The sequence below is a fragment of the Lepidochelys olivacea genome (genome assembly GCF_965140295.1).
Source record: "Lepidochelys olivacea isolate rLepOli2 genome assembly, chromosome: 5".
NCBI classification, from domain to species: Eukaryota; Metazoa; Chordata; order Testudines; family Cheloniidae; genus Lepidochelys; species Lepidochelys olivacea.
In genome coordinates, this window is record NC_140415.1 from 1,871,421 (window position 1) to 1,895,825 (window position 24,405).

The 24,405-nt window shown below is 48.2% G+C and overlaps 1 protein-coding gene across 3 annotated transcripts in view; it reads right to left on the reverse strand.

Annotated features, from left to right (window-relative positions):
• Positions 1 to 24,405, reverse strand: part of LOC311520963 (phospholipid-transporting ATPase ID-like) — a 155,216-nt gene that overhangs the window by 50,563 nt on the left and 80,248 nt on the right. For all 3 annotated transcript variants that reach the window (XM_084628991.1, XM_084628992.1, XM_084628990.1), the window contains exons 4-10: positions 24,179 to 24,292; positions 11,561 to 11,659; positions 10,151 to 10,212; positions 8,240 to 8,312; positions 7,896 to 7,966; positions 6,254 to 6,336; positions 1,119 to 1,277 (exon numbers count right to left, since the gene is read on the reverse strand). In XM_084628991.1, coding sequence (XP_084485117.1) covers positions 1,119 to 1,277; positions 6,254 to 6,336; positions 7,896 to 7,966; positions 8,240 to 8,312; positions 10,151 to 10,212; positions 11,561 to 11,659; positions 24,179 to 24,292 — 661 coding nt within the window. The remainder of the gene's footprint in view (positions 1 to 1,118; positions 1,278 to 6,253; positions 6,337 to 7,895; positions 7,967 to 8,239; positions 8,313 to 10,150; positions 10,213 to 11,560; positions 11,660 to 24,178; positions 24,293 to 24,405) is intronic.

The window sequence follows — 24,405 nt, forward strand, 5'->3', positions numbered from 1 at the left end:
CCCCATTAAAATGTAGACTTCCCCCCCACACACACTAATACAGGAGACAATTCTGACACTCTGGCACAAGGGTGTAAACTGGAGCATAGTGTTTCTCTAAGCTAATCAGCTTGCCTTGGAGTTGGGACCTGCTCAGTACATGCTTGGAGAGATAAAGTAATTCAGTTGCACTAGCTCACTGTGCCCTCAAACAGAATCAGTATTTGAGGACTCTTTTCCCAGGTGGATGGGCTGAAATTTTTTCCCATGTTATTTGCTGATCCCAGCTCCGGGGGAAGAGAAGCTGCTCTTTATGTCAAAGAACCCCATCAAGGTGTGTTGAGATTTTGCAACATAGGGTTCATAGAATCATAGAATATCAGGGTTGGAAGGGACCTCAGGAGGTCATCTAGTCCAACCCCCTGCCCAAAGCAGGACCCATCCCCAATTAAATCATCCCAGCCAGGGCTTTGTCAAGCCTGACCTTAAAAACTTCTAAGGAAGGAGATTCTACCACCTCCTTAGGTAACGCATTCCAGTGTCTCACCACCCTCTTAGTGAAAAAGTTTTTCCTAATATCCAATCTAAACCTCCCCCACTGCAACTTGAGACCATTACTCCTTGTCCTGTCCTCTTCCACCACTGAGAATAGTCTAGAACCCTCCTCTCTGGAACCACCTCTCAGGTAGTTGAAAGCAGCTATCAAATCCCCCCTCATTCTTCTCTTCTGCAGACTAAACAATCCCAGTTCCCTCAGCCTCTCCTCATAAGTCATGTGTTCCAGACCCCTAATCATTTTTGTTGCCCTTCGCTGGACTCTCTCCAATTTATCCACATCCTTCTTGTAGTGTGGGGCCCAAAACTGGACACAGTACTGCAGATGAGGCCTCACCAATGTTCACTATTCCTCTCTCTTGTGGACTGGTCTAGCAAACTTCCAGTTAAAATCCTGCGCATAGTGAGTTTGTGATGTTCCTAGCTTGGGACTAAGAGGAAGGTTCAACGTTCCACTTGTGTTCTTGTACCCAGTAGAAACCAAGCTTCTAAAGGGGACAAAAGTGGTTCTTCTCTGCCCACTGGGAATTACATGCCCAACTGTTACAGTTTTTTCACTCTGCACCTCTGTGTATTCCACCTACCAGCATAAATAACGAGCCCAAAGCACCATTCTGTGTTCCTAATGGTGCAGCCCCTCAGCAGCATCTTCTCATTGTCCAGGGCAAATTTCTCCCCGTGGAGAGTAAGAGTCCCAGTGAACTTATCCAGTTTGTTATTCGGTGCCTCACATTTGATTTCACCTGCAAATAGAGATCAGACAATGAAAACCTTCCCGGGACTAGCTCCCCACTGGGCAGCACATACAACATCCTCAGCTGTGCCCTGGACAGGGGCCACATCAGGACCGTAGCTGTCCACCCGTATCACATTCTGCTGGATACTGCAAGCACTGCTCCACATGGAGTCTGCTCCTATCCGGCCTTCCCATGGCAATCCAGTTGTCTGCATTGAATTACTTTCATATTTAGGTTTGTCCTTTGCCATTGAACACAGGATGGTGCCCTGCCCTTTGAGGCCATTTCACATCCCTAGCTGATAAGTGCCACCAGCTCTCTCTCTCTCACCTGGCAGAACCCAACGGAGATGCCCTTCTCCTTGCCAACCCCTCAGTCACAAACTAGCCAGCTCCAGCACCCAGAACAGCATTGGTAGAGGCCTTCAACAAATACTGAGGGACAGATGACCTGATGGACACTTCACAGCATGAAATAATCCCAAAGCAGCCTGAGAAGAAGTTGCAAGCAGCAGAGTGCACTGGAGGGCAGTGGAACAGCTACATGCTGAGAACACACATACATGCAGACAACAATGTCGAGCAGAACCTCACACAGAAGACAACCTTGACCTGGCAAGCACGAGCTGCACCATTGCCTCCTGCAGCAGCCTTGCTCGTGAGCTGAAGGCCCACACGCGGCTAGACTTCCAAACTACGTCACAAGAGCAGCCATCACTGATGGAACAGACTAGGGACAACAGAGGAGATGATAGTGCAAACAAGGAACATACCTGATCAGGTTTCTTTAGAGGTACTGTAACTCTGCCCATTACAACACTGGACTGGTGCAGTCTACACCACTTTGGATGCCCCACTGACAGTGTGACTACATACTGGCACCCAAAGAAATGAAGCAGGAAAGGGCTCATAAGATAAGCAAGGATAGCATCTGTGAAAAGGCAGGAAGAATTGCTGGGTGCAAAGGAATAAGCATGCTTCAATATAAGCCTTCTCTCCCCCACCCAACTCCCGCAAAGCGCAGAGTGACCTCCGCTTAACCAGGCCTTAGAGACAGGTATCTTCGCGTGCAGCAGGGGCTGGGAGCACTGTGTGCAGGTGGGAATGCTTTATCGAGGACTTTGTAGCCCAAAGGACCATGGCCATAATATGGGCTAGAAGGTGGGGAGTTTTCAAAGAAAGTGTGTGTGTGTAACAATCCCCGAAGCTCTAGCAGGGCTGCAGAGGACCCTCCATAAGGGGGAGAAGAGCTATTTTAAGAACTTAACTCCTGTGAGCTCATGGTTTCCTCACCCTGCCCTAAACACAGTCCCTTCAAGTTGTAGCAGGTCAGAACTTAATCCCCTTTCATGGGGTATGGGGTTTGTTTATTAACAAACAAAGCTCAAACAACACACAAAATCCAGCTGAAGTCCTGTCTGCAAGCTTAGTTATTTCCAGAGTTCCCTCCCAAGGACTACTCAGCCCACACTCTTGATCCCCCTTTCTCTCTCAAGCAAGGAAGCTGGCCCTGCCTCCCTTATATCTAGGGAGGATAATGAGTCACTTGACACAGTGAGTCAAAACCACTGGTAGCCCTTTCCCAGCAGCACCATCATGTACTAGCAGAGTCAGGGTTCCAGCTAACGCTGTCAGCTGGGTACATTCACCTATTCAGTTTTCTTTCAGACTCTAATGAGCACAACTGGGAAATTAATGTCTGATGACCGTACGCGTGGCCATAATTAATAGTCAAGTGTCCCTCTTCGGCCCACTATATTTTAGTCTCTTCTGTTCCATCCCTTGAATCTCTTTGGAACCTGAAGGAAGACATGCTTGTTGCTGGCCGTGCAGCTGACCCACCAAATTCACGATGGCTAGAGGGGTGGATTCTGCTTCCATATTCTATAATTATCTCTCATTGTAAAATGTGCTCACCCACTACTCTAAGGCCCAGCTGCAATTAGTATATGGTCCTGCTTTGAGCAGGGGGTTGGACTAGATGACCTCCTGAGGTCTCTTCCAACGCTGATATTCTATGATTCTATGAAAAACTATTATTCAAATCAACAGTTAGAACCAGTTAGTTCAGAAATGACTGAAGGATTAGAAAACATGCCAGCTAATGCCAGACTCCAAGAGCTCAATCTATTTAGTTTAACAAAGAGAAAGTTGACGTGACTTGATCTCATTCTGTAGGTACCTACATGGGAAATGAATATTTGATAACAGACTCTTTAATCTAGGAGACAAAAGTCTAACAAGAACCTATTGCTGGAAGTTGAAGCTAGATAAATTCAGGCTGGAGATAAGGCACACATTTTTCATAGCGAGGGTCATTAACTATAGGAACAACTTACCAAGGGCCATGGTGGATTCCCCATCATGGGCTATTTTTAAATCAAGATTGGATGTTTTTCTAAAAGATCTGCTCTATTTGAACCGCAGCTATTGGACTTGAAACAGGAATTAATTCAGGGCAGTGCAGTGGCCTGTGCTATGCACGAGCTCTGACTAGATGATCAGTGGTTCCTTCTAACCTTGGAATCTCTGAAAAGCCACACACACCTCTAAATCCCTAATTCTCGGGTAACCAGCTCTCTCCCACTACAACCTTCTCCCCACCCTCTCTACTCAAGAAGAGCCTGGGAGAAGCGAGAGGCTTTACAGGTGAATCAACAAGAGAAGTGAATTCTAGAGCTGAGGCTCCAGCACCAAGAACACCCTGACTAACATCCTCATGTTAAAACCAGGACGGTATTAGGGTCATCTCCAGTAACTATGCTGTGTTGGTACTAACAGATGTGCAGCTTGTAAGACCAGAAGAGACCTGTACAAGAGAGGCCATAATATCTCACCCAGTGATCTTGCATTGAGTACTATTACTGGTGGGAAGTTATTGGACACCCGCTGAATCCATTTTACCCAAAAGGTTTAAACCCCATGAAGCTCTGACCTGGCCAGCGGTAGCTAACTGATACCTGATTATTGTTTCCTCTCATGTTTCCAACTTCCCCAAGTCTAACAATAAATAAAGGTCTTCTTGTTGGAAAAATCCCCTGTACCTGACCCAGCACAGTACCAACAAACACCATGCTCTGGGCTAAGCATTTTGCTTCACTGCCCTTGTGAATTAGCCATCCCACCTTCTCCTCTCTTCCTGCCCCATGAAGCCCTTGCATGAAGGACTCCATAAAATATTTAATTCTTGTATAGAGGTTAGCTAGAGAAATGTGAGGTCAGGTCTAATCCCAGGCACTCTTCCCAGTACTTTTGCAAATATTAGTCACAAGAGGAAGTATTTTATTTTCACTTTAGATATCACAAATAGGGCCCCTTTTATTTAAAACAAAACTAGACTTTGTAAAAATTAAACATAAGATAAGGGAACTTATCTTGAGTAAGGGAACTCGTTGAGTCAAGTTATGCTCATTTAGAAAACGCAATTGTTTTGATCCTCGTTAGACAAACTGTCTGAGAAAGGAGTTCTCTAACTTAAAACGAAGATTTTGGTTTCCACATTGTTACACGCCATGGCCTCTTCAGTAAAATAAGGGTTTGAACCTCTCACTCAGAGAAGACCAGTCATTTACAGAGGGCTTCCCATTGCAGCAATAAAAGTATATGATCTACGAGAGCTCTGGAAATATGAAAGCCCAGAACCACAGGCCTCACTTGAGAGAAATCCAGTGAAAAGGTGTTGTCGCACAACTGAGAAATCAGACTAAGAATATTGTTCCATAAGATCCCACTGTAGAAAGAGGGTGTCTAGCAGCCCCTTTAGACTGCACAGCTTAGAGACATTCCTAGACCTTTGACATATGGACCAGCTGATCACCATTCCGCCATTTATCATGGATATGACAGTGGAGTCATTGACTCATTTCAGTCATTTAGCTTTTATTTCCTATGAATTTGGTGCTCAAGAAAAGTCCCCGGAGAACAGGGAGAGCAGCATTATAAGCTCAACTACAGCACTGCTCTGCGCCATTCCTTTCCATTCCATATGGGTTCTCTTATCACCCTCATGCCCAAGGTACCTGAGCACCTTCTAGTTGGGCTTTGAGCAATATGACTAGCATCTGTCACATGTTCTCTATCTTGTCCTCTCCCAGCAGGAGACCTGTGTGCACATGGAATGTTTTGTTTCTGTAGGGTTGGGTTGGGGTTTTTTTGTGCATGTTGCCAAGTGCTTAGGTTAGAAAAAGCCAAGTCAGAGAAGTCAGCCTTGCAGGTCCTTGCCTGAACTGTAGCTCTAGGAGGTCAGGAAAAAATAAGTCTAGTCTTTTGTCCTTGGCTTATTCTGCTGTGGCTAGGGGAGGAAATAGCGCCGAGTGTGATTTCTGTGACATGGACACCTGTCTACCAGGCCCATGGAACATGTGATGTGGCAGGGACACATTTCACAGCACCCCTGGACTTTCAGTGCATTAGCTGCCAGGCAGTCACAGCAAAACACTTTCAGATTTGCCTTTTTGGTGCTGTTGAGAAAACAGTGAAAGGACAAAAGTGCAAAGCTCTAAACTGAGAAATCCAAGTAATCCACCCCATGTGCAGAGGGGCTGGTTCTGCTCCTAACATTGGTGTAAATGAAGTGTAACTGCTCTAAAGTCAATGGACTTACATCTGTGTAAAACTGCTCTGAGATCAGAATCAAGCCCTCTCGGTGAATTCAGTGTGACTACCTGTTCTGTTTCCCCTGGGGTGGTTTGCAGGAGCCTTACATGGAGGATTTGATGGAGTCTCAACAAGCCTAGACAGACACTAAGTGACAGGCTTAGTGCACTTCACCCTGTGACTGCCCACCCATTGCAGTCAATGGCAGCACACAAGATCTGATCTGCACGGTGTGACGCTGCTATCCCTGGGAGCGCTGGGCAGGGACCCAAGTCAGAGTGGACACCAGGGGCCTGCAGTGCGGCTTGGAGAAGAGAATTCCAGCTTCGGGTGGAATTCAGGCCTTAGGGGAAATGCTTTGGGACTTTCATGTTTCCCTGCACTCACCGTTGAAATCAGTCAGTTTCTGAAGGTCCTCTCCCAGCTCCGCAGTGACTGTCAGTGCCTGCTTCACTTTGAGGTTGGTTTCCCTATAATAAAAGCATGAGTCAAACTCCTACATGACTGGTCACTCTTCTGTTCCTGGAGCTGATCTCATTCATTAGGGTCCAGATGGAGCGTGCAGGGTCTCCAGGCTTCATCTCCTTACCAAGAGTCAAATCAGGACCATTTTTACATGCCCACAAAGGGAATATAGTCCCTTGCCACTGTATAAACTGGTTCTGCACCAAGTCAGCTGATCCTCGGTACGCTGGGCTTGGTGCAGAAGAGGGTCAGAGGGCTCTGGTCTCATGCCATCACTGCAAAGCGCCGAGCTGCTCATGTCAGCTCTCTGAGCAGCCCTCCGTCCAACTAAGTTCTTACACCACACGCATCCCTGTAGTATTTGAGCACCTCAGTGGGTTCTGGACCCTCTGTCACTGCACTCTGGGGCCTGCAGAAGTTACTGCAACCCTGGGGCAGCCAGGTAGGGGAGGGTGCTCTCCCATGGACCTCAGAGAAGCACAGCAACGTTCAGTGCCCCATACGTTATCCCCTAGAGCTCACATGGGGCAGCGGGAGGGCTTGGATGGCTATGCGGGTTCTATGCAGCCTTCCCTGCGGTGTGGCATTCTCTCAGGTTTTGCTTAGGCCTCTGAGCCCACAAAGCCAGGCCACGCTCCACACCTGAGGCTGGCTCCATGCCACCGAGAACTGGCAATACAGACTCTGGCCCCACAGATGAGGGTGGCACCACCTTATCCCAACTAACAGGAATTGAGTGAGGCCCTCAGACTTGTGGCCAGCTGGCCACGCTGCAGAGTGATGGAATTCAATGGGTCACTAGGGCGACGCTGGGAGTGACTGCTGTTCACATAGACAGAAAAGTGGCTGAGAAGCACAGCCGGGGTGAACATAAAACCACAGAGTTATTGCTGCTGATGTGGGGTATTCCAGGGACATGCATTGTAAACCATCAATGAGTGCTACCAGAATTGCCAGCATGAGTAAAACAGGCCAAGGCCTCTGCATGTGAGGATCCTGCCATTGTTGGGATACACTCTGCTCAAGACACTTCCCAGAGGGTCACTCGTTATGGGCCACTGACTGAAACAAAAGCTGCCTCCCTCATCAGAGAGCTGTTCAGAGGAGTAAGTAGTGAGCAGTGGAGCGCAATCTTTACCCGGGGCAAGCAATTATGCCTCCATCTCGTGCTCAAATGCACTTAACAGGAAAGGTGAAATGAGTTGTGACTCTTTGGGAACCACAGGACCAGTGCATGGGCAGGAGAATGTGCCACAGGCAGAGATCTCACCTGACACGCTGCGTTCTCGAGATAGCAAAGAGAGGATGCTTATATTGGAAGTGATGGGCTATATGGAAGTGATGAAAAGAGCCTTCGCCTGTAGGGTCAGAAAACACGATCACCCTACACTTGCTGTGTGCAGTCAGGGTCACGGGTCTCCTGGCAGGAACAATCCATGCTCTGTGGATTCATCTCTGGACTAGGCAGCATCAAGACCACAGAAGCAGATGGGCCTCACGGTATCAGGATTCCCCATGCAAAAGTTAGCCTTGTGTTTGCAGCCCCAGGGCCAGGCCCACTTACCCATCCAGTTCAGCCGTCTCAATGTATGTCAGACTGTGCGGCTCACTGCTTGAGAGTAACAGTAAATCTGCCTGAACACAAACAAAACCAGGGCACTATGAGCTGAGACAGCCAAAGAAAAACAACCACAGAAACGTTACCTTGACCACGGGAGACCACAGGTTACCTTGAGATCTCAGGACAGAGGACACAGTAACCCTACACGTCCAGCTGACTTCCCTGAACTGAAAATGTATCTGAAAACCTCTGAGTCAGTTAGCGTCACTACTGAGTAACTTCTTTATTAGTCTGAAGAGTAATTCCAGAGAGTCACAGCGCATGTGGCTACAATGAACTGCACTCACCGTCACAAAGTTGTTGTTCTCTAGTTTTATGATGTCTCCCACTTGAATATTCATCCATTTGTCATCCTTCAATCTGCAAGAGAAGGTTCCCTTTAAATAGTCACAGAGCGGCAGAGCGCTCCGACCCTGAGAGGGTCAGCGGCGCTCTTGAAGCCCGTTCACCAGCAATATAAGGACTTGGCGGTGAGCTGTCGGGGGCAGGGACTGTCATTCTGCTCTGCATCTGTCCAGCAGTAGCACAAAGGGGCGCAGGTCCATGGCAGGCTCCTAGCCACGACCAGCATAAAGCAGTAATAAACGGGAGAGCTTTACACACACATGCAGTTGAGAAGTAGGCTCCACAATATAAACATGTTACCTGTGCAGTACTCTACTAACAGACACTGACTTTCCCTTCCCTTCTGCTACAAATCCAAAATCTAGGTGGGGTCCTGGGGAAGAGAGTCCCATCTACATTTTGAGCAGATACCACTAAAATTACTTGGAAATTAGCCCAGTTCTTTAAGTTGTCTAAGTCCCCTAAAGAAGACCAGATGGTGCAAAGGCAGCTCATGCTCTCTGTCAGTCTAGCTGTCAAAAAGAACAGCAACCCAGCTGCGAAAGCTGCATGTGCATATACTCCGATCTGTGCTGTTCATGGCCTTTTTTAATGCACAAAGCAAGATGTACAGGCATCCAGCTACCTGTCTGGTACCTCCAGGTTGCATGAACAAATCAGAATTTCTGCATATGCAAAAACTTAAGAAGTGAAAGTTTTACAGGCAGCATGGTGTATGTGCCCCAACAGATCATATGGACCTGCTCTGGGTCTCCATGAAGTCATTAGTAAAACTCCATTTGAGTTCATTGATAGCAACACTGGAACCTGTGGCCTCTGGCCGCTTCACAGTGGAAGTGAATTATGCACATTGCTATATAAACGTATCTGTTTAGTGGGGATGGTAGTCCCAGTGTGACTGGTTTCAGATTTACTGGACTGAAAATGCTAACAATCAGCAAAATCACTGGTTTCCAGCTTTATTTCATTGTTCCTGTTATTTGGCAGTGTTTGTACAATACACTGGTCTCTACAGTACTGTGAAAACCATAGGGCGACCAAGCACTCCACCTTTGTCACCAGCTATACTCCAAGAGCAGTTGGGTCTTCCTGGAACAATGAGTACAGAACTCATCTACTTGCCACAAAAGGCCAGGACCTACCGCTGGAGCAAAAGGAAAGTCATTGCTAACCGTAAAGTGCCCAGGCCAAAGAATTGAACAGTTCTGATTCCATCCAATAGACAGCAGGGGGATGGGGGTGGGTTTGTGTACAGAGAAGTTTCTTGTAGTTGTTAATTTAACATCAAAAGTCTCTGCTGATTAGGTCTAGTTCTGTCTGCTCAGGAATGAATACATAAAACAAATGCATGTGGCACCAGAGAATGCAGTCACGTCTGATGCCTCTGGGATATTTTGTAAAATAATCTGTCATTGTTAATGCATACAGTTGGCATCTCCAATTTAAAATTGACAGCCCAACTTTTTCTGGGTGGGCTGATGGCTTTAGTACCTACACTGACAAAGTGACCGTACCTTTTGCTACTTATTAACCAGATACGTTAACCAAACAATAACACACAGCACTGCGAACAATGAACTTTCCTGAGATGTCTGTCATGCTACTTGAACTGAAGACTGCACAGTGAAATCTAGGGAAGCAGAGCAGACTTTGGGATCCCATAAGGTAAAATAATACCTTAAAACAAAGCTGCCATGATCTCCAGTGGAAGTAGAATGCGGACAATAGAATGTACATAGTATGGAGCTTTAATAGTCACATTTGTTGAATCTGTCAGAAATTTTGAGTTTTTGCAGAAGCGTCTCCTGGAGACAAACCTTCAGCCAAAATTTCCGTAAAGAAATAAGATTTACCTGCCATTAATCAGCACCTGGACGGGACGGTTATTGACATGATTGTCACTTTTGTGTCGATTCTGAAAAACGTAAAAGTTGATCGGGGTGTTAGAAGAAACTCCACAGAAACCAAGTGTGTGTGATCAGAGGATAAAGCAATCCCATTTCAGGATTCCTACCCAGCTGGGGAAATGATAAGGGCATAAATGCAAGGACAGAATAGTGCCATAACTTTTTCTATGCTCTTAACCCTCCTGTTTAGGGGAAACCTCGCTCAGTTACATCAGAATCAAAATGACTCTGAAAGACAGAAGAGGGGAAATACCCATAACCATTACCAGGGCCAACCCTGCACAGGGGCTGCTGCCCTTGACCCCTGCACTTTAAGAGAACCAGTGGTTTTGGTTGCTCGCCATCAATATGCACCCATGAGCCAAAGACTCCATTCCACCGCTCTGGAGGTCTCTCCACCCAGCATTTTAGGTTAAATTGTCAAGTCCACATTGAACTCTGGCAGCATCTGGTGCAGGGGGCTGTCTGGGACAGAGACTGACAGGCAAGAAGGATCCTGCTATGGAAGGGCCCACTCTGAGGAGAAAGAGATAGACGGGCCCTGCTGTGTCACTTAACCTGGAGTCCCACAAAAGCCCAGGCTGGCCTTGACTGCCACAGTTCTGCAGATAAGGTGCTTGGAGGTATCCATTTCACTGCTGCTACATGAAATGGCCATAAGGGTTCTGGGTGAGTCCCCTATTTTTTAAGGGGGCTCTTCACTGCCCACACTTCAGAACGAGAGTTCGTTCGGTCTCATTCAGAACTGCACCGACCCCTTGTGTGACTGGACTCAGTGACCAGGGTTGTTAGAAGGAGCACAGAAAACCACATGCCAACACACATGCAATGGGATTCTGGAAAGCACTCAGCTGTAGGCCTCACTCCGCTCCCATTGCAGCCAATCGGACTTTTACCACCAACTCCAATGGGAACAGAGTTAGGCTAATGCCGAGCACCTCTAAACAGTCCGACCCAACTTCCCCCCTCCCGCCATGTGCTTTCCTAGCGCAGCTCTGCGGTGGGTTCTAAGGTGCTGAGCCAAGGTTTTCCAGCACGGGTGCCTGAGAACAGACTCCTCAATCCGTATGCAGGCAGCTAAATAAGTGGCCGGATTTTCAGAAGTGTTGCACCCCCCACAGTTCCCGCGAAAGTCAGTGGGAGCTGTTGGTGCTCAGGACTGCTGAAAATCTAGCTACTTAGTTAGGTGATTCAACATGGACGTTGGGGCCTGACCGCAGCGCCCCCCCACTGGCCATAGACAAACGCTGCAACCGCCCCCCTCCGGCTGCACGGACTGGCCGTGTTTTGCTTGATCGTGTCACTGGGGACCCCAGACACACGCTGAACTCAGGGTGGGGGATCCAGGCCTCTTACAAAATCGTCGATGGCATCCTTGACGCCCGACACGGTCAGCACCAGCACCAGCGGCACCACTGTCGTAAACCAGGACAAGGAGGAGACCTCAGGAATGAGCTGCAGGGGAAGAAAAGCGGGGCTTTACCGGCTTGACAACAAGCAAACAGCCTGCAACAACGCACTGGATCCCAGGGAGGCTGCTAAAAGAGTTTACTCTGCATACAAATAACAGAGAAAGATGGGTTTCAGAGTAACAGCCGTGTTAGTCTGTATTCGCAAAAAGAAAAGGAGGACTTGTGGCACCTTAGAGACTAACCAATTTATTTGAGCATGAGCTTTCGTGAGCTACAGCTCAGAGAAAGATGGAAATTCTGTGCGATCTTTTACACACAAACCCACAAAGGAAAACCAGCCTTTGTGTAAAAAGGGACCGGGGGGCCTTGGGAAAGGGAGGAGATTTATTTCCCTCTGGTTTTTCTTACATTCGAAATATCGAGTCCCTTTTCTGGAGGACTTCGGCACTGACATTTGGAGGGCTGGGATGGTGGCTACCTCGATAGGCTATCCCAGTCCTTGATTGTGAAGAATGGGGGGAGGCTTAGCCCTGGCCCACACTTAAGAGTTAAACTGATCTGACTCAGTGGGGGCGGCGAGATTTATTTTACTGGTAAGATGCCAAGTGTGGACATAGTTACAGTGGTATAAACGTGACTTTTCCCAGTATAATTATTCCCCTTCCCATACGGGAATAGCACCCCTGGCATAAGCACCTTTATACTAAGATAACTGTCCACACTAGGGGGTGGTGTAGTTTATCTATACTGCTTACAGCAGTACAAATTTCTAGCGCAGAAAAGCCCTCAGAATGGGAGAGATGCAGCTTGGGATTCCATGTTCTGCTCCACTGTCCTATTCCAAGTCCTACAAATATCCCCAAAGTCCTCTGAGTAAATGAAGAAAGGGCAAAGAGCTGATATTGGTAGGAGGCGGCGGTGGTGGTGGCCTACCTGATAAATCTCATCTACAGATTAAAGACCAACAGCCACAGTGTCGTCTACCAGTAACAAGGCTGTAGTTATGGCTGAGGAGGTACTTTCACTATAAGCCTGGTTTTTAGGTTCTTATGATTTCCTGAAAAATGTCCCTGTGAGCTGGAATTTCCCAGGTTTGCTCTCAGCACATAGGGGAGGTGTGACGTTATTGACATAAACTATGACCATATAAATCATTGCTGCAACCTCTGTTATATGTTGGCAGCAAATATTGTACAAAGGTTGTCATGGGAGGTGTCTATAAAACGGTTACGCTGTGCTGGTTAGGATGATGCTGTCTGTATGTGTGTATCATTTTGTAGCTGAAGGTATGAATATGGGCAATGTACTTGTATCTTAATGTGTTTTGATTCTAAGTAGCCTCAATGAAGCATTTGGTCAGCTTCTTGAGAAAGAACTATTCTCAGTAAGTGCCCACTCAAGATATACTTAACGGACAATGAATTTTGGGAGACACCAATCCACATCTGAGCTTTCCTGGGAATGTTCAAACTAACACGTAAACAATGGCATCCGCCTGCAAACTGAGTCATGTGACTTGCCCATGTGACTCCAAGCTCCACCTTGCTGCTGTGATTTTCCACAGTAAGAACAAAGAGGGGTCCTTCCACGGGCAGAGAATATAAAAGGCCCTGAAAACCCCTCCATCTTGTCTTCAATCCTGCTTCTGACCTCTGGAGGAACCTTACTACAAACTGAAGCTCCGAACAAAGGACTGAATGACCCATCCCAGCTGTGGATGTTCTCCAGAGACTTGATTTGAACCAGAAGTTTATTCCATCCCTGCTAAAAGCCTGAACCAAGAACTTTGCCATCACTGTATGTCATTGATTCCATTGAACCAATTCTAGCTCTTATCTATATTCTAGTTCTCATCTCTATCTTTTTCCTTTTATGAATAAATAAGCCTTTAGATTTTAGATTCTAAAGGATTGGCAAAGCGTGATTTGTGGGTAAGATCTGATCTGGATGTAAGCAGTGTCAGGATGAGCTCCACCCTGACATCTGGTGGTGAGGTGTGGCAAGTTGTGGAAAAGAACTTCAGGGGCCGATCTCATTTGCATAGGCACACCCACCATGCCTAGAATGAGACCATAGCTGCCCAAATGGTCACTTTGACTGCTGTGGGATCCCCAGTGTCTCTGTTATTGGGGCAGGAAGAATAAATTGTTATTACCCTGATTATGGGAACTGTGCTTGGAACTGTATGTGGCCTTTTGTTATGATGGAGGGATTCACCATCATCTAAGTAGCACTCGCTAGGCAAGGGTCATGGGTTCCAAAACTGTGTGAATGGAGAGAGGCTGGGGACAAGTATTAATACTTGGTGGCATGGGCCCTTTGGTGAGGGCCTTACATGCTGATTGCACTTCCTCCTCTCTCCACTGTGGAATATCAGAGCTAATTTTGATTTCATTAGAAGTCTAGTTATAGGCTGCTGAGCTCACTTTGGGCTGACAGTGCACCAGCACTGGGGCTCCCCTACTATAAGCTGAATTCACCTAAGAGCTGAAATCACTGAGTGTTGTGTTAAGTAGTGGGGGAGCCTGAAGATATATTGTGGAGCAGGTTGCGGGACGGCTGGTGAAGCAGTTCGACGCGGAGCAGTGTGTGGATGGCAGGAGCTGCTTGTGGGCCGTGGAGCTGAGTGAAGGAGTTCGTGGGGCGGCTGGCGGAGCGGAGCGCAGCTGAGCGAAGGAGTTCGTGGGGCGGCTGGTGGAGTGGAGTGCAGCTGCGCGAAGGAGTTTTATGGGGCGGCTGGCGGAGCGGAGCGCCGCTATGGAGCTATGGGGCGGTCAGCTTCAGATCACGTAAGGTGCCTCTTACCCCCGTCCCATTTCCACCCAGGTTGGGAGGTAAAGCTCCGCCGATAAACTTTCGAACTCTGGGGCTGCCCTGACCAGGGACAGAGACTTTTGGGACTTTGGGTGATTTGGGGTTGCTGGACTCAAGAACCAAAGGGAAAAGGGCATGCCCCAATTTGCCTGGGGTGGGGTTGTTTTTGCTCATGGGTTGTGTTATGAATCCTGTTGGTGGTGTTTCCCCAACATAATGCCACATTGTTTCTCTCTGTTATTAAAAGACTTTTGCTACACTCAGACTATGTGCTTGCGAGAGGGGAAGTATTGCCTCTTGGAGGCGCCCAGCGGGGGTGGTATATATTTGTCCCAGGTCACTGGGTGGGGGCTCGAGCCGGTTTGCATTGTGTTATTGGAATGGAACCCCTAGATATTGAACCCGGCCCTTGTTGCTGCCAACTCTGACGGGCAGAAGGGTTACATTTTTGGGGGCTCGTCCGGGATCTCCTGGGTCAGTACCCCTCACAAGCACCTGTTGAGTGATCCACTACATTGGGAAACAATTTATATTTTTTTTTTGTTTGTGCTTATATTTTGAGGAAATTACTGTTTGTATAATGGCTAATATGTCAGGTTTGTTGGGCCCTGGCTCAGCAGCTTCTAGCTCGGAGGCTGCAGCCTCGGCTGATGATTGGACAAAAGCTCTGGGGCAAATATTGGAAAAGGTTGTGCTGCCCCATGCTGAGTCAGACTCTTGTTGTAAGTTAAGATTATTTGCTGGGGAGGAGGAGTTTGAACCCTGGTTAGAGCATACCACTGAAATGCTGCAAGAGTGGGCCGTACCAGATGCAGAAAAGCGAAGATGCCTTATAGAGAGCCTTGGCGGCCCAGCATTAGATGTGATTCGCACCCTGAAGCTCATTGACCCTGGGGTCAGTGTGAAGGACTGCCTAGAGGCCCTTGAACACAACTTTGGGAGCGTAGAGGGCCCTGAAGACAGCTACTGTAAGTTCCTTAATTCCCGACAACAAAAGGGCGAGAAGGCTTCAGCCTACATACAGAGACTGGAGAGACTGCTTCAGAGAGCTGTCATGAGGGGAGCAGTGACTGCTGAGCAGATGGATCAGACTAGACTGGCTCAAATTGTAAGAGGAACTCAGTATCAGAACCCGATTCTACTTCATCTCCGGCTAAGAGAACGACGGGAACATCCCCCAAGTTACTCCCAGCTGATAAAAGAGGTCCGAGAGGAGGAAGAAAGGCAGGCTGCCAGTGAGTTTTGGGAAGCCCAAACATCGGAGCCAGCCAGCACAACACCACTGCAAATGGCCAGTGTACTGATGGTGAGCACCAGAGAGGAACTTGCCCAACAAATGCAGGTCCTGACGGAACGGATAGCTGAGCTGCAAAGTACCGTTGACCGAGTTAAGACTTCTAGGAATAAGAAGCCTCAAACTGTGGCGATTGAGAAGCCCGCACTTAGAGCCACCATCCCCCCCAGGCGAAGGGGGAAAGGTCAATTCTTCTGCTACCGATGTGGTCAGGATGGACACAGTGCTGCCAAGTGCCGTAATGAAGAAAACCCCTCCTTAGTGTATGGAAAGCTGAGGATCAGTTGGGAGAGATCCGGTAGCTGCCAGAGGGTCTGGGGACGGGGACCCCCCAGGTCTGCAGGATTTGAAGATTCCCCCAGAAAAGACTGTCCAGCTGGGATCCCTGCAGGACTGATAGGGCCTCGAGCAGAGGTCATGGTGAGGATCGAAGGGGTTGAGTGTAAAGCAGTGCTTGACACTGGATCTCAAGTGACTATTATATTTCAGTCATTCTACCAACAGATGCTTAGGCACCTGCCTATACAGCCACTGACTGGCCTTGGCCTATGTGGCCTCAGCATGGATGAATACCCCTATCAAGGGTATGTCATAGTGCACCTGGAATTCCCAGAGGAGGTTGCTGGGGTAAGAGAAGAGGTAGACACAGCTGCCTTAATATGCCCTGACCCTAAAGGGACTTCTGATGTGTCTGTGCTGATAGGGACCAACTCCAGTCTCTTCAAGGTACTCGCGGATTACTGCAGAAGGCGGGCTGGGGACCAGTACCTGAATACCCTGATGATCCATACGCTTTGTGCTGAAGCCTATAGGAAAATTGAGAGTGCTAAAAGGGACACATCTGAGCTACCGCTTGGGGCACTGAAGTACGCGGGCACAGCCCCCTTAGTAGTGCCTGCAAGGACGGAGCAAGAAGTGCTTGTCATGAGTACCTGTCTGAAAGGCAGTAAAGGGACGTTAGCAATGATAGAGCAGCCGATGGGAGGAGAGCTCCCTGAAGGAGTGCTGGTCCCCAGCGGAGTCATAACCCTGCCTGCTGAAGCCCAGGAAAGGGTGACTATACTGATTGCTAATGAAACGAGTCGTGATATTTTTGTGAAGCAAGGACAAAAGATAGCAGACCTCTTTGAGCCTGAGTCGATTGTAAAACCCCAGTATGAAACTCCAGTTCCGGCAATAGACCCAGCAAAGTTTGACTTTGGAGATTCACCAGTGTCCGAGGACTGGAAAGATCACCTGAGGAAGAAACTTTGTGAAAGATCCAAGGTGTTCTCACTGCATGAGTGGGATGTGGGATGTGCAAAAGGAGTAGAGCACAATATCAGACTACATGACTCTCGACCTTTCAGGGAGAGATCTAGGAAGATTGCTCTCTCTGAGATGGAAGATGTGCGACATCATCTTCAGGAGCTGGCTGCGAATGGCATCATTACAGAGTCCCGCAGCCCATACGCCTCACCCATTGTGGTAGTCCGCAAAAAGAATGGGAAAATCCGGATGTGTATTGACTACCGCACCCTAAACAGCCGTACGGTGGTCGACCAGTACACTATGCCTCGAGTGCAAGACGCCTTAGACTGTTTGCTGGGAAGCCAGTGGTTCTCTGTGTTGGATCTTTGAAGTGGATACTACCAGATCCCTCTGGGAGAAGAAGATAAGGAGAAGACAGCCTTCATCTGCCCATTAGGGTTTTATCAGTTCGAACGCATGCCCCAAGGGATTTCTGGAGCACCTGCCACCTTTCAACGTCTCATGGAGAAAGTTGTGGGAGACATGAATTTACTGCAAGTGTTAGTTTATTTGGATGACCTGATTGTGTTTGGAAGAACCTTAGAGGAGCATGAAGAAAGACTTCTTAAAGTGCTTGATAGGTTGGAGGATTATGGTCTGAAGCTTTCAATTGACAAATGCCAGTTCTGCAGAACCTCAGTGAAGTATGTGGGTCACATTGTGTCCCAAGAAGGTGTGAGTACTGATCCTGATAAAATAGAAGCACTCACTACATGGCCACGTCCAAGTAACTACAGAGAACTCAAGACCTTCCTTGGATTTAGTGGCTACTACCGCAGATTTGTGAAAAACTATGCTACGATTGTAAAGCCTCTGAATGATCTTACCAGGGGACATCAGTCCAGCAAGAACAAATCTAAGTCCAAGAATAAGGGGAGGTCCCCAAAGCCTCCTGTGCAGAGACACAATGGCCCCTTTGCACCATTTGGGCCACGGTGGGATGAGAGATGTGAAAGGGCTTTTCGAGAAATCATTACTTGCCTAACTCATGCTCCAGTCCTAGTTTTTGCTGACCCAAGCAAACCATTTATCCTGCATACTGATGCCAGTTTGGAGGGTCTGGGAGCAGTCCTGTACCAGGAAGTGGAAGGCAAATGTAAACCTGTAGCCTTTGCCAGCCGAGGATTGTCTGATAGTGAAACTCGCTATCCCACCCACAAGCTGGAATTTTTGGCCTTGAAATGGGCCATCACTGAGAAATTTCGAGACTACTTGTATGGTGCTCAGTTCCAGGTGTGGACAGACAACAATCCACTGACTTATGTGTTAACAAGTGCTAAGCTGGATGCTACAGGGCAGAGATGGGTGGCCGCCTTGGCTAGCTATGAGTTCAGCATTCAGTACCGATCAGGGAGAAGCAATGTAGATGCAGATGCATTGTCCAGGCGTCCGCAGGCTCCAGAAGTTGCTGTGATACCCACAGATGGAGTGAGAGCTATTTGCAGTGTGAGTCGCCGAGAGCCAGAGGCCCGTGAAGACTTTCAGGGATGTGTTGCAGAAGCTTTGGGCCTGCCCCCTGAATGCATGCCTTCTGCTTCGGTGAACTATATTGCATTAGACCAATCTCCTTTGCCCATGCTCAATGCGGCTGACTGGCAAGAAGCCCAGCGGCAAGATATTGACATTCGTGATACACTACTTGCCAAAAGGGAGGGGCGAAGCCCAGCTGCGGTTGTCCCACCTAACCCGGAGGGTAAACTACTATTGAGAGAATGGACCAAACTAAAACTGATTCAGGGAGTGCTACACCGAATGACCACTGACCCTTTACAAAAACAACGAGCACAACTAGTACTGCCAAAAAAGTACAGAGCCCTGGCCATGAGGGCCCTGCATGATGACTTTGGGCATTTAGGGATGGAGAGGACCCTGGAACTTATTCGTAGTAGGTTCTACTGGCCCCGAATGGCTGAAGATGTTCGCAGGAAATGTGAGACTTGCGCTCGATGTGTTCAAAGGAAAACTCTGCCCACGAGGGCTGCATATCTCAAGAACATCACCAGCAACAAACCTTTGGAGTTGGTATGCATTGATTTCTTGTCTGTAGAGGTAGACAAGAGGAATGTTGGAAACATTCTAGTAGTGACTGACCATTTTACACGGTATGCACAAGCATATCCCACACGTGATCAGAGGGCCACCACCGTTGCTCGAGTATTGTGGGACAAATATTTCTCAGTCTATGGATTCCCGGCTCGGATACACTCTGATCAGGGGCGGGATTTTGAGAGTCACCTTCTGAAGGAGGTGCTGAAGATAGCAGGAATTAAAAAGTCTAGGACAACACCTTATCACCCCCAAGGTGATCCTCAGCCAGAGAGGTTCAATCGAACCCTATTAGATATGTTGGGAACTTTGCGACCAGAGCAGAAGGCAACCTGGAGCCAGCATGTCGCATTTCTGGTGCATGCCTACAATGCCACAAAGAACGATGCTACGGGAGTCACCCCATATCTCTTGATGTTTGGGCGAGAACCAAGATTACCCATAGACTTGTGCTTTGGTGTATCAGAGGATGGAGATAGCTATGAAACTCATCAGCAATATGTATCCCGACTAAGAGAAAAGCTGCGGGATGCTTATCACTTAGCTACCGCTGCGGCTCGGAAGAACGCAGACCGCAACAAACATCGATATGATGCTAGAGTGCGTTCGCAGGAGCTCCAGCCGGGGGACAGAGTCCTGCTGCGAAATTTGGGTATTGCTGGCAAACACAAGATAGCTGACAGATGGAAGGCAATACCTTACCTGGTGATGGAAAAGCTGGGAGATCTGCCGGTCTACAAGATCAAACCTGAAGACGGTCCAGGGCAAATAAAGACGGTGCATAGAAACCTTTTGCTCCCTGTGGGGGAATTGGTAAGCACCCCTTGTGAGATGGGCCACGGCAGGGCCGCCGGGCAGAACAGAGGTGCTAGACCAAAGCCACCATCCAACACAGACAGTGGGCCCCCTGCAGCTAACTTACCCCTATTCTGCACATCTGAGAGTGAGTCTGAGGAGGAAGACACAACCCTGGTGTATCCTGGGATGGAGACAAGATTTCAGTCTCGATCAGCTGAACCAAACGAGAGTTTTCCCTCTTCCGCCCTAAACCCAATGGCGGAACTATTTAGGCCCCTTTCTGATACCCCGGTGCTGCTGATGAGACCCCCCTGTGATGACACACACAGGTTATTGGACAATGGGGACAGACAGGTAGAGGATGTCCTGGGCACCTTGGACCCTCCAGCGTTAGAACTAGGAGTTCAGGGGCCTACGCCAGTAGCCGAGGGACCCTCCAGGGAAGCCTCTCCATCCATCACTCAAGAGGATGTTCCCCTTACTTCGGCAACAGAGATTCTCAATAGACGAGACAGGGTGATAAGACCAGTGAAACGGTTAACTTATGATGCACCTGGGGTGACTAGTGAGGAGCCAATACATTTAGCACACAGGCTTGTGGAAGCTAAAGTGGGCTTCCTGAGGCCCTTTGGAGGAAACCAATGAGTTGGTATAAAGGGAGTGTGATTTGTTGGGACGACAAAGTCTCGGCTGGGGGGAGGATGTAAGCAGTGTCAGGATGAGCTCCACCCTGACATCTGGTGGTGAGGTGTGGCAAGTTGTGGAAAAGAACTTCAGGGGCCGATCTCATTTGCATAGGCACACCCACCATGCCTAGAATGAGACCATAGCTGCCCAAATGGTCACTTTGGCTGCTGTGGGATCCCCAGTGTCTCTGTTATTGGGGCAGGAAGAATAAATTGTTATTACCCTGATTATGGGAACTGTGCTTGGAACTGTATGTGGCCTTTTGTTATGATGGAGGGATTCACCATCATCTAAGTAGCACTCGCTAGGCAAGGGTCATGGGTTCCAAAACTGTGTGAATGGAGAGAGGCTGGGGACAAGTATTAATACTTGGTGGCATGGGCCCTTTGGTGAGGGCCTTACATGCTGATTGCACTTCCTCCTCTCTCCACTGTGGAATATCAGAGCTAATTTTGATTTCATTAGAAGTCTAGTTATAGGCTGCTGAGCTCACTTTGGGCTGACAGTGCACCAGCACTGGGGCTCCCCTACTATAAGCTGAATTCACCTAAGAGCTGAAATCACTGAGTGTTGTGTTAAGTAGTGGGGGAGCCTGAAGATATATTGTGGAGCAGGTTGCGGGACGGCTGGTGAAGCAGTTTGACGCGGAGCAGTGTGTGGATGGCAGGAGCTGCTTGTGGGCCGTGGAGCTGAGTGAAGGAGTTCGTGGGGCGGCTGGCGGAGCGGAGCGCAGCTGAGTGAAGGAGTTCGTGGGGCGGCTGGTGGAGTGGAGTGCAGCTGCGTGAAGGAGTTTTATGGGGCGGCTGGCGGAGCGGAGCGCCGCTATGGAGCGGTCAGCTTCAGATCACGTAAGGTGCCTCTTACCCCCGTCCCATTTCCACCCAGGTTGGGAGGTAAAGCTCCGCCGATAAACTTTCGAACTCTGGGGCTGCCCTGACCAGGGACAGAGACTTTTGGGGCATTGGACTTTTGGGGTTGCTGGACTCAAGAACCAAAGGGAAAAGGGCATGCCCCAATTTGCCTGGGGTGGGGTTGTTTTTGCTCATGGGTTGTGTTATGAATCCTGTTGGTGGTGTTTCCCCAACATAATGCCACATTGTTTCTCTCTGTTATTAAAAGACTTTTGCTACACTCAGACTATGTGCTTGCGAGAGGGGAAGTATTGCCTCTTGGAGGCGCCCAGCGGGGGTGGTATATATTTGTCCCAGGTCACTGGGTGGGGGCTCAAGCCGGTTTGCATTGTGTTATTGGAATGGAACCCCTAGATATTGAACCCAGCCCTTGTTGCTGCCAACTCTGACGGGCAGAAGGGTTACATGTATATTGACCTGGGTCTGGGGCTTGGTCCTTTGGGACCGAGAGAACCTTTGTTCTTTTACTGTGGCATTGGTTTTCATAACCATTTGTCCCCATAACAAGTGGGAAACTGGAGTGTCTAAGGGAATTGCTTATGTGACTTATGGTTAGCCAGTGGGGTAAAACCAAAGTCCTCTCTGTTTGGCTGGTTTGGTTTGCCTTAGAAGGGGAGAAACCCCAGCCTTGGGCTGTAACTGCCCTGCTCTGAGCAACTTGTTCTGAATTGGTACTCTCAGTTGGGTCCCACCAAAGCCAGCATTGTTACAGGAGGGATTTAAATTTAGTAAAATTCTGTTCAGTCATTTCTGAGTTGTCTGAGCATGGCAAAGGTGATTCTAACAGGACAATGTGCCAGGCTTGTTTGTGCTTGGATGAGTCTAAAAAGACAAACTAAAAACATCAAACATGCCTTAGAATCAGTCCTCCATGAGGGCCACGCTCTTTGATAGCAGGGTTAAGAGACATGGTTTAGAAATGACAAAGCACATGCCTTTTATCATTGTTTGAGCAAAGTACAAAGGTGCAGAGACGCTGATATAGGCTGGTGAGATATGCTCAGTTTTAGGGCAGAGACACACTACTATCGGGAATGGGCAAACTTCAGCCCAGGGACCCGTATGAGCCTTAGAGTTCTACGCTGGTGCCTTCTGCTACCACCTCCTTTATTAAAGCCTACGTGCCCCAGCATGCAATTCCACCCCCTGCTCTGAGTACAGAGCAGCAATCTGCTCCGTTTTTTGTAAATTAACTGCAAGCTCCTTGCTGTAACACTCCCAGTCTCATGAAAATGTTAGTGTTTGCAAAGTCAGCTCTCTCCCAGGCTCTCCGGTGATGAAGTTGGTAGATACCAGCAGTTTGTCTTTTAATAAGATTGATAAGGACGGGTTTCACTAGGTGCTGCAGGGGGAAACCATCCGAGGGAACCCAAGAGCAGTTGTCAGAGTAACAGCCGTGTTAGTCTGTATTCGCAAAAAGAAAAGGAGGACTTGTGGCACCTTAGAGACTAACCAATTTATTTGAGCATGAGCTTTCGTGAGCTACAGCTCACTTCATCGGATGCATACTGTGGAAACTGCAGAAAACATTATATACACAGAGACCATGAAACAATACCTCCTCCCACCCTACTCTCCTGCTGGTAATAGCTTATCTAAAGTGATCATCAAGTTGGGCCATTTCCAGCACAAATCCAGGTTTTCTCACCCTCTGCCCCCCCCCCCCCCCCCACACACACACAAACTCACTCTCCTGCTGGTAATAGCCCATCCAAAGTGACCACTCTCTTTACAATGTGTATGATAATCAAGGTGGGCCATTTCCAGCACAAATCCAGGTTTTCTCAAACCCCCCCCCCCTTTCCAAAAACCACACACACAAACTCACTCTCCTGCTTTTTATGTGTGTGGTTTGTGTGTGTGGTTTTTGGAAAAGGGGGGGTGTGTGAGAAAACCTGGATTTGTGCTGGAAATGGCCCACCTTGATTATCATGCACATTGTAGGGAGAGTGGTCACTTTGGATAAGCTATTACCAGCAGGAGAGTGAGTTTGTGTGTGTGGTTTTTGGAGGGGGGTGAGGGAGTGAGAGAACCTGGATTTATGCAGGAAATGGCCCACCTTGATTCACATACACATTGTGAAGAGAGTGGTCACTTTGGATGGGCTATTACCAACAGGAGAGTGAGTTTGTGGGGGGGGGGCGGAGGGTGAGAAAACCTGGATTTGTGCTGGAAATGGCCCAACTTGATGATCACTTTAGATAAGCTATTACCAGCAGGAGAGTGAGGTGGGAGGAGGTATTGTTTCATGGTCTCTGTGTATATAATGTCTTCTGCAGTTTCCATAGTATACATCCGATGAAGTGAGCTATAGCTCACGAAAGCTTATGCTCAAATAAATTGGTTAGTCTCTAAGGTCCCACAAGTCCTCCTTTTCTTCAAGAGCAGTTGGCAACACTTACCTGTAGAACAGGAGACGAAAAATGGGCACAACGTCTTTTCAATATTAACAAAATCTTCCCTTCCCTGGGATCAAGCCAGCATGTCTAACAGGCACTCCCGCCGGAGAGGAACTGTACCACGTTTGCCAGACCTCGTCAGGACGAGTTTCCTTTCTTGCCCTGTTTTATGTCTCTGCTTTTGGGTTTTAATAAGATGCTAATTCACATTATGGGCACAGTTGCTTGGGCTGTGGGTTGACTTGCTTTAGTCCAAGTCAACCCACAGCCAGGCATTGGGAAGAGGCCAGACAGTTCTGGTAAAAAGGAGAGTGAATTCATACCTGAAGAATCAGCAGGAACAAAAAATAAGCATTGGCTATTCGCTGAAACTGCTCAAACAGGTTGAGAGGCAGGAAAGTGAAGAAATTGTATTTCGATGTTTTAATTGAATTGTTCTGTGGAAACAAAAAGCAAACAAATGGGTGGTAAAACAGGAAAAGAAATTGCAGCACAACCCAGTTCAGCAGGGTTTTACGGGTTTAAATTTAGCAATAACATTGTTCACAGC